Source organism: Peromyscus californicus, unplaced genomic scaffold, assembly GCF_007827085.1.
Source record: "Peromyscus californicus insignis strain IS unplaced genomic scaffold, ASM782708v3 Scaffold_14__1_contigs__length_90479793_seg_2, whole genome shotgun sequence".
NCBI lineage: Eukaryota > Metazoa > Chordata > Mammalia > Rodentia > Cricetidae > Peromyscus > Peromyscus californicus.
The window spans coordinates 6,603,212-6,612,645 of NW_026294436.1; the positions used below are offsets into that span (position 1 = coordinate 6,603,212).

At 58.9% G+C, this 9,434-nt stretch overlaps 1 protein-coding gene across 1 annotated transcript; it reads right to left on the reverse strand.

Moving 5' to 3' along the window:
* Positions 1-1,399: 1,399 nt before the first annotated feature.
* On the reverse strand, positions 1,400-7,116 carry Inhbb (inhibin subunit beta B). Its single transcript, XM_052736729.1, has 2 exons — positions 6,570-7,116; positions 1,400-4,031 (listed from the first exon to the last, which is right to left on the reverse strand). The coding sequence occupies exons 1-2, from the start codon at positions 7,027-7,029 to the stop codon at positions 3,256-3,258; spliced, it is 1,236 nt and encodes a 411-aa protein (XP_052592689.1). The 5' UTR covers positions 7,030-7,116; the 3' UTR covers positions 1,400-3,255.
* Between the last annotated feature and the right edge of the window lie 2,318 nt (positions 7,117-9,434).

Below are 9,434 nucleotides of genomic sequence, written 5' to 3' on the forward strand. Positions count from 1 at the left end.
AGCACTGAAGAGGTGGAGGAGGCAGGAGAAGCTGGGATTCCAGGTCATCTTTGGCTACATAGTAAGTTTGAGGCAAACCTGAGGTACATGAGAGAGAAAACAAAAAAAAAACAAAACCCAAGCCAGCCCAGACCCACAGGGGTACCTGGCCTCACTGTGCCTCCTAGCCATGGTGAGCGTGTGGGCTGGGCCCACGGGGACACAGATCAGGGTCGGGGAGCAGAGATGCTCAGTGGCTCTCGGCCCTCTAGCCCCAGACCCTTCACATGTCCTTCTCCCTCTGGTCACTTTTATTCTTCCACCCGCAAAACCCGTCCCAGAGCAGAGCTAGGACGATGACTCGGTCGGTAATGTGCTTGTCACATAAGCATGGGACCTGAGTTCAAGTCCCCAGAACCCATGGAAAAGCCAGGCATGTACCTACAGCCAGTGCTGGGGAACTGCAGACAGGGGAATTCTCCAGGACTTGCTGGCCGGCTAGTCAAGCCAAATCAGTGAGCTTACACACAACATTAAAAAATAAAATAAAAAGCCCACAGGGCCTGCAGGGCTCAGATAAAGGCAATTTATAAGCCTCCAATCCTCACAAACCAGCAAGTGGTCACCTGTGACCAGGGACCCTGTCTTGGTGGGGTGACCTTGGGTAGGGTGGATCTGGGCTCTCAGCTCACCTCCCACTCTTTGGGAAGGAAAGATGCACGATGCAAGGTCTGTGAGCCCACAGGACTGATCAGGTCTCTAAGTCCTACCCGGTGGTGGCTGAGCTGCTAGCCTTCTACTCAATAGACTGCCATGGCAAAGGGTGATTAGCATACTCACAGTCCCTGCCTGCTTACCCTCTAATGACAGGATCTGAACCCTATTCCCTCCCAAACACCTACATCAGAACCTGGAGGTGAGCACAGAGGCCCGGGATGTTGGAGAAGGAACTCACCTTCCAGGTTGCACACTCCCTTTGTGGCCTGGAGCCTTAACCAGCACCTTCAAATTTTTCATTTACCCCCCACTCCATTTGTATGTATGTGTGTTATGTACAGCCTGTGTAGGGGAGACCAGAGAATCTCTCTCTCCACTATGCGGGACTCTGGGCTCGAACTCGGGTCACCAAGGTTGGCATCAAGTACCACAGTACTTTTGAAAAGCAAAGCGACCCAGCTTTGACAGAACAGAACTAGTTGGGGACGGGAATGGTAAACAAATGTGTAATTCGTTAATTTGCTAATTGCCTCCCGGCTGGTGTCCCATCACCTCTTCCAGCTTCTGTGTGACATATGTGTCAGGCAAGGGCTCTGGGGGTGTCGAGGGCACGTCTTGGGGACCGCTGGCATCGGAGCCGGACACCTGGACCAACCCCTTCCTCCCAGCTGCCCGCTGCCCCAGACATCACACAAGGCAGGAAGCCCATGGCACTCCGTCTTTTATTTTCTTAAACTGTACATGAACATAAAATACTTAGACAGTCAGTCTGTGGGGGGAAGTTGTTTGGTTTTAAGTTATTATGAAACAGAAACTAAGGAGGGCTTCATTAAATAAACTAAAGATGAGAACTTACAGATACACACCTGCATTCTACCATCATTTTTTTTACTCTACTTTCTGGGTGTGTAAGAACAGAAGAGACACGTCAACTGAATAAAAAAAAGATTCATTTATACCCTGAAACTCTGGCAGGCCACTCAAGGGGTTGTTTAGAACATCTACCTCATAGAAGATGGCCTTACCATCTAATAAAAATTAAAACTGATCCGCTGGCCTCTTTGGTTCCAAAATTATGTATAATACATTTAACTGTATTCACTTTTTTTCTGCTGCTATAAAAATAACTTTTTTTCAAATGGCAGTTTCTGACTAACCATGCAGCTAAATCAGTGCAAACATTGAAAGCGATCATTCGCTTAGAAAAGAAGCAAAGGATTTCATTTCAAGTATAAAAATATAAAAGAGACGTACGAGTCCAGTTTCGCCTAGTGTGGGTCAACCCTTTAAATTGCATAGTTCACGTGGCACTTGGACATCCACCAGGACAGCAGCCACGGCAGCTCGTGCCCCGGGGCCACTTCTGGACACACGTCGGCCTGCAGTGCCACTGTCCTGTGCGCTCACGCAGGACCGCAACTGCTTCGTGGGGCAGGCAGGTGGGCAAGTGAAGGGGGCAGGAGCCATGTCCACGGACGACCCTGGAGCCAGGGCCCACCCACGGGGGCGGGGGGGACAGCTTCTGCAAAGCAACTGAAAGCTTTTCCTGTCTCTCCAAGACCAGTTAAGCAACTCACCAGAACACCTCCACTCTGCCACTGCCTCCCCTGGGCTCTTCCCCTGGCCTAGTGGCCATCCCTGTCCCTCTCACCGCAGCCCTAGGAGGATGTCCCCAGCAAAGGGCACTCACTGATTGCAACATTTTTTTCCCTTCTCATTTAGAATCCACTTCAAAGGTCATTGCTCATAGGCTCTTTTCAACTCTGCAACTGGCACAAACGACCTGTCAGTTGTTGAAGACCAGATTAAAGCATAAAATTAAGACCCTTCTCCTCTCCCCCCCCCCCAACCCCTGCAAACAAACACACACACATAAGTCACACCAGGGATCCAAGCGACAGACAGTCAAAGGGTCACTGTCCCTGCTCCATGGTCTCTGTGACAAGGCGAGGCCCTCCTGGGCTATCCGCCCTCTCCAAGAACAGGGTGGCACAGCTCTGCTGGCCTCAAAGCATGAAGGATGCCAGGCGGGGAGTGAGCAGGCAGGACAGCGCCAGGCGCTGCGGTGAAGAGCCTGGGACAAGCCAGGGGCACATGGCCCTCCACCCGCCTGTGCTCCCAGCCTGCTTTTCCTCTTGGTGGCTCTCTGGCTCACTCTCTCTGTGTCCTGTCTTTGTGCTTTTATGTGTGCTCAGAAGGCGCGATTCAGAGTGCCCGGCCAGCTGGTGGGAATGGTAGCTGCTCACCCCATTCTCTCCAACTGACAGGCATTGGTAGCTAAGTTGCCATTTGTCACCGCATCCGTTTGCTGGTATCCTGGAGGCTGCTGTGTGGGTGGCGGGGTGAGTCTGGCTACGTGTGTCTATGCGTGCGGTTAGGAGGAGTCTCTCGTGGCACAGGAGGGTTCTCCCTCTGGTTCTGACTGGTTTTCGATGAAGTAGGAGAACAACATTTCAGGCCTCACCCTGGCACTCTCCGCAGCCCAACGGAACAACCACACTCAGCTCTCCTGCTCCCTCAAAGCCCCGCGGGCCTGTGCTACCGCACACACTGCCGCTGTCAGGCACAGCCACACTCCTCCACGATCATGTTGGGCACGTCCCGCTTGACAATGTTGTACTCGTCATCAAAGTAGAGCATGGACATGGAGCTCAGCTTGGTGGGGATGCAGCAAGAGTTCACGGGCCCTGGGTTCAGGCCACGCATGCGGTACTGGTTCACCACAGCAGTGTGGAAGGAGGAGGCTGAGCCAGGGACCCCAGCCAGGTAGGCCGGGCAGCTGCCCTCACAGTAGTTCCCGTAGTAGCCAGTGGGTGCAATGATCCAATCGTTCCAGCCGATGAGCCGAAAGTCGATGAAGAACTGTTGCCTGCAACAGAGGCTGGTCCGCCCATCACACTCTAGGCCCCGTTTGCGGATCCGATGTCTGCTATCACCTAGGCGGGCCTGCACCACTACAAAGGGCCTGTGTGACTCCTCACCGGGGTCCACAAACACGGGCACCACGGCCAGCTCCTGGCAGCTGTCACACTGTACATCCAGGTTAAGGCGTCTCTCACCCCGCTCAAATAAGGCCTGGATGGCCTCTGTGATGGGGAAGGTATGCCAGCCGCTCCGCTTCAGGTCCACCTTCTTCTCCACCACATTCCACCTGTCACCGTGACCCTGCTCCTGGAAGTACACCTTGACCCGTACCTTCCTCCGGTTGCCCTTCTCCAGGACGTAGGGGAGGAGTTTGAGGTACAGCCACAGGCTGGCCTGCACCACAAAGAGGTTCTGGTTGCCTTCATTAGAGACGAAGAAGTACAGGCGGACCCGGGAGGAGGCGAGGCCATCTGTGGAGACGGGGAAGAACGGGCCAAGTTAATTCCACGAGAACACAAGGCAATGGGGAATGGACTCTGCTGTGTGATGTCGGGAATGAACACTCACCACAGCTGGAAAGTGTTACTGACCAGAAATACCATTCCTGGGGCCCGAGCCTCTGCCATAACCTGCCAGAGGCAGAAGAATCACTTCCCATTGAGAAAACAGGATCGGGTGGAGCCAGAGGGTCCAGACCTATAAAAATCCTGCCTCACCTCTCCCAGGCCAGGGCTCCCTGGAGAAAGGACTGTTGGGCCTCAAAGCTCAACAGAATGACTTGTCAGGAGCCCAAGATCTTAACAAGTTGTTATGGGTCTCTGAAAACAAAACCGAGATCGCAGGGAGGATTTGGGGTAGGCTGTTTTAAATGGGCTCCCCCCTCCACACACCCCTGTCTTCTTTCTGGTTAACTTAGGGCATTGCAAAATCAAGCTCAGCCACCTACAGCCTCTTTGCAGTGTTTACCTAAGCAAGATCTGATCCAACCCCAGTGGGACCTCCACTGCAAACAAGCAAGTCGTGCTCAGGTTTCTGACACAGAAGTGCATGTCCTGTAAGCTGCAAAGGGCAGCCGTTGTTTCCAAGGAATTCCAAGGGACAGGACAGCAGCCTGGAAAACTCGAGGTCCCACCCATGGGCCAGACCCTGGCTCGAAGAACATGGCAGTTCGAGATCTCGGGGAGGGGGGGTGGGGTTGCTAGTCACCTCGATTATGCATTTCAGCCAGGAGAATAGCTACGCCAGACGAGGGACGATGTCCCTCTCGCAGTACATTTCGTCAGCCCGTCCCTCTGACAGTCTCTGCAGACGTGGCTCTGGTTCTATCAAACCTCCCACTAAGCCCCCCACCCCACCCCCAGCCCCTTCCTCAGTTCTCGCTGGCTCCTCTAATAACACTGACGTCTGACTTTGAAATAGGGGAAACTGCAGCCTTAAAAGCTGGTCTTGGCCGAGCTGCCTGTGACCTGAATCTGTTATTTATAAGTCAAAGAGCTGGCTCCGTGAATCGGACCAGAAATATAACAGCCCCTGCTGTCATTTTGTGCCACCAGGACCAAAAGGCCTCTCGACCTTCCCGAATCACATTTCTACTCTGGGCCCCAAAGCACCTTTTAATCCAAGCCCTCTAATTGCCTGTCGAGCTTTCCCTGACTCTGGCGGACAGCTAAAACGGCAATGTATTTCTTTCTAAGCACAGACCAGCCTCGATTGTCTCCGCCTTTCTCCACACTCGCCCATGCAAAACTTTTCATCCCTTTTTATCCCCCCGGCTGCAGCACAGGCAGAGTCTGCCTGATGCCTGGGAGAGTAGGGGGGCATCTGCAGCGAGAGGCATAGCTGACCCCCCCTCCTCTTCCCAGGCTCCCTGCCTGTCTCCCACCCTGACTACATCTACATCGGGCTTCCCCCTCTGAGACCTTCTCTGGAGTCCCCTCAGCATAAATGGGGCTGAGCTCTCGGCACAAAAGCCAGCCTGGCTCATTCAAGTCCTGAAAAGGACAGCGATATCTAAAGCACTTACACCGTTTCTGCCCAGGAAATTTTCCTTCTTCTTCTTTTTAAATGTCCTGAAGGTATTTTTCTCTCCTCCCCTTTCTCTGATTTTTAATATTTAGAGGGTGGACAGAGATTTGCAGCGCGGGGCCAAGGATGACCCTGCAGAAAGGAGTCCCACTCTTTGTTAACTACAAACTCTGCCGCTCTCTCCCGGACTAGAGAGGGCTGCCGCGGCTGCCAGGCAAGCCGAAAGGCATGGGCTGTTCCTGAGCCGCGTCTCTGCGTAAATGATGGACCTGTTGAGAAGCTGCCTTCCGCCGACTCTGGTGCCCACACAATCGGAAGGGAGGTTGCCTAGCTCTCCCCACCGATGCTTCAGCAATCCTGGCAAGCCTATGCCACCGGGCGATGGAAGCGGCCCCAGGGGCCTCTCATGCAGGCTCTGGCTGGCTGGCTCGCTCTCTCTCTCTCTCTCTCTCTCTCTCTCTCTCTCTCTCTCTCTCTCTCTCTCTATCTCTCTCCTCTCTCTCTCCTCTCTCTCTCCCCTCTCTCTCTCTTCCTCTCCTCTCCTCTCCGGCCCACGTATATCAACAAGCACACACATCTCCATCTACACTGTTAAGCCTACACTCGGATCGTGGGAAACAAAAACATTAAGCAATCACCAAGCAAGTGCCCGCAGAGCCAGGGCTGCGCGCATCTGCCGGGAGGGGGACGCGCGCCCAGAGGCGCTGGGGCCCAATTCCCGAAAGCAGGGATGAAGGGCAGGGTGCTTTCCGGTTGCTTCAGGGAAAGAGAAGCAGCAAAGGGTCTGTGGTCCGGGTGCAGAGGGTAGGAGAGGTCCGCCACCCTGAGACAAGCGCAAGGCCACCGCAGAGTGGCCCAGCTCGGAGCCTAAATGCCCTCGGGGCGTGCGGGCTGCAGAGGCGGCGAAGGCAGCAGGAGCTTCCTAGGCGAGGGAAGAAGGGAGGGATCGCGGCCGCCGCTGGCTTCCCCAAGGCCAAACCCACCTGTCTCGGCAAAGCTGATGATCTCGGAGACGCGCTCCTGGCCGTCGGCGCCCGGGCTGGCGTGGCCGTCGAGGTGCGGGATCTCCACGCGGCCATCCTCGCGCACCTTGCCCGCGTGCAGCTTGCGCAAGGCCGTGACCATGGCGGCCTTGGGCACAGCGTGCGTGATGTTGGGCCGGCCCCGCAACTGCAGGCGGCTCAAGATGTGTCGCTTCACCGCCTCCAGGAAGTCACCGTCCACCCGGCCCAGCTCCTCCGGTCGCCGGAAGCCGCCGCCGCCGCCGCCGCACGACGTACAGGTGTCCTGCGAGCCACCCGGAGCTCCGGGTGGCGGGGGCGGGGGCGGTGCAGCGGGCGACGGCGGGGGTGTGGGGGAGCCCCAGGCCTCGGGTCCCAACCAGCTGGCCGCCAAGAGCAGAAGGCAGGCGGCCCCCAACGCCCGACCGGGCAGCCCGTCCATGGTGCGCCGCTGGCGACGAGGGCGCCCGCCGCGAGGCGAGGCGAAGCGAGCTCAGGGCCGGGCTCCGGGCTCCGGGCGCACCGCCCCGCCCCGCCCCCGCCCGGGCCTCCGCCCGCCCGCCTGCCGGGAGCGCTGCCGCCGGCTCGCAGGGGGAGGGGGCCGGCCGGGCCGCGGGGGTTCCCGCGCGGCCGAGAAGGGGCGCCGCGGGGACCAGCGGGGCTCGCGGGCTTTTTGCGGGGGGGGTGGGCGACCGCCGGGTCACTGGCGTGCGGGCGTCTCGGGGCGCCTAGGCATCTGCAGCTTGCCCATCCTCTCCGCGTCGAGGGCCACCGCAGCCCCCCAGGTCGGGTGAAGCGAAAGCGATGAGCGGCGGCAGTGGCGCTGGCGCGGTGGCTTGGCTCGCCCGGGCTGGAAAGGTGGAGAGAAGCACCAGCGGACGCAACTCGCTCTGGCGACGGAAGCGAAGGTGCCAGAGCCCCCCGGGCGCGGCGCTGCGGAGGGCGCTGCGGCTGGGGCCCCGCGACCGCACCTGAGCGCCTCGCCCTGTCGCTGCTCGGAGCGAGGACAGGGCCGCCCGAGGCGGCGGCGAGGATGGGCAGGTCGTCCCCCCTGCTCCGGGCCGGCGGGAGGAGCGAGCGCGGTGCGGGGGAGCGCCGCCGCGCGGGCCCCTCTTACAGGCGGCGCCGAGCCCTCCTGGGCCGCGGGCCCTGCGGTCCTCCCGGCGCGTCACCCGGCAAAGTTGTCTCCAGGCTCCCCCGGGCGCTGCATCCACGGGCGGGCGGGCCGCGGCGCGCTTCTCCGGGGCCTCTGCTCCTCCTCGCTTCCCTGAGCCTGGCTGCCTGCGCGGGCCGGCCGGGGCGGCGGAGGAGGGAGAGGCGGTGGCAGGGCCCTTCTCGCTGCTGTCTCTTCTGCCTGCCGCGGCAGCGGCGGCCAAAAGTCTCTCTGTGTCCCCGGGATCGAGTGCCCTGGTTCGCGCTCCCACTGGCACACGCCGCAAGGCCGGGGAGAGAGCGAGGCGGCGGTGGCGGTGGCAGCAGCGTCCCCGCGCCCAGCCGTGGCTCAGAGTGCAGAGCGCTCCCGAGGAGGAGTTCTTCGCTTTGCCTTCTCTTCCTTTCCACTCCCTGTTCCTTTTTCCCCGAGGGGTAAAAAAGCCGCACAATCTCCGTATGTGCGCGCGCGTTGAGATAGACGTTGGCAGGAAAAAAAAAAAAGAAGGGGGGAGTGTCGTCCGGGCCGTGCGGGAGGAGACCGTCCGCGCCTCCCTGCTCGGGCTTCCCGGGGGCGGAGGGGGAGGCGGATTCTGCAGGTCGGTGCTGCCTGATCCTCCTCCCACCCCCTCTTCCCTCCGCTCTTTCTCTTTCTGCCTTGGCGAGGAGGGGCGAGGAGATTCTTTCCTCCTCCTCCCCCCTCCCCGCCCCGTGATGCCAGGCCAGGCCACTTTTGCTACCTCGAAACTTTCCCACCACGTGAGTGCCCAGGACCCTCGCCCCATGGGACGATGGATAAATGGCACCGACGCTCCAGGAGTAGGATCCGGGCGCTTCTGGATGCCCCCTATTCAGGGCCGTGCAGGCCTTGCCCCTGTCCCAAGCTGTCGCCCTTCACAACCAAGACAGGCGATCCTCACTCGCCGCATGCGCCCCAGACCCTCCAAGAGCGAATCCTTCGCTGTCCAGCCTGGGGTGGGGTGGGGTGGGGGCAAGCTCTAATGCCGCAGAGAAGCGGTGCGGGTGGATGCCACTCCCTGACTGCAGCGCCCCCTTCTAGCGTCCCAGGCCGCCGTCCCAGTGGGCGACAGATTAGCCCCCTGGGCTAGAAGAGCAGTGAGGCGGCGGCTGCTGGAGGCTGGGCCAACTCTGCCATAGTCAGCCAGAGGGTCTGCCTGCATTGTGCGGGGTCCCATCTTTGAGGATCCAAAGCCTCTGGAGTCCCAGGGCTTGCCAGACTGATGGGGTCTCCACTCTGCCATCCCAGTCTTGGCACACTTAGTCTCAGACAAACCCAGATTCTAGTGAGGGGGTCAGGCACTATCGGCTTTGAATCTAGTCCACCGTGTCCAGCCTTTTTCTCGTCTGTAAAGGGGCACTGTGATACCTGCATCACACTGGCTCTTTGGGCGGTCCATACTAAGCCAGCCTTGCAGAAGCGTATAAAAAGACGGTTCTGGGGTGTCTTTTTCTGGCTGCCAGCGGTGGAGGAGAGTCTGACTCCCAGCCTTGACTAGAGAACCCCAAGTGTAACCCATTCTTTCTGTCCCTTCTCCCGACCCTACCTGGGTCTGAGACAACAATGCTCGTAGGGCACAGTTCCCAGAGACCAGAAAGCACTGCCTGCCCCTCCCCCGCGCCGCCCCTTTGCTCTCCAGGACCCTCGCCCACGGTAGGCTCACCCAGCCACAGGCAAGA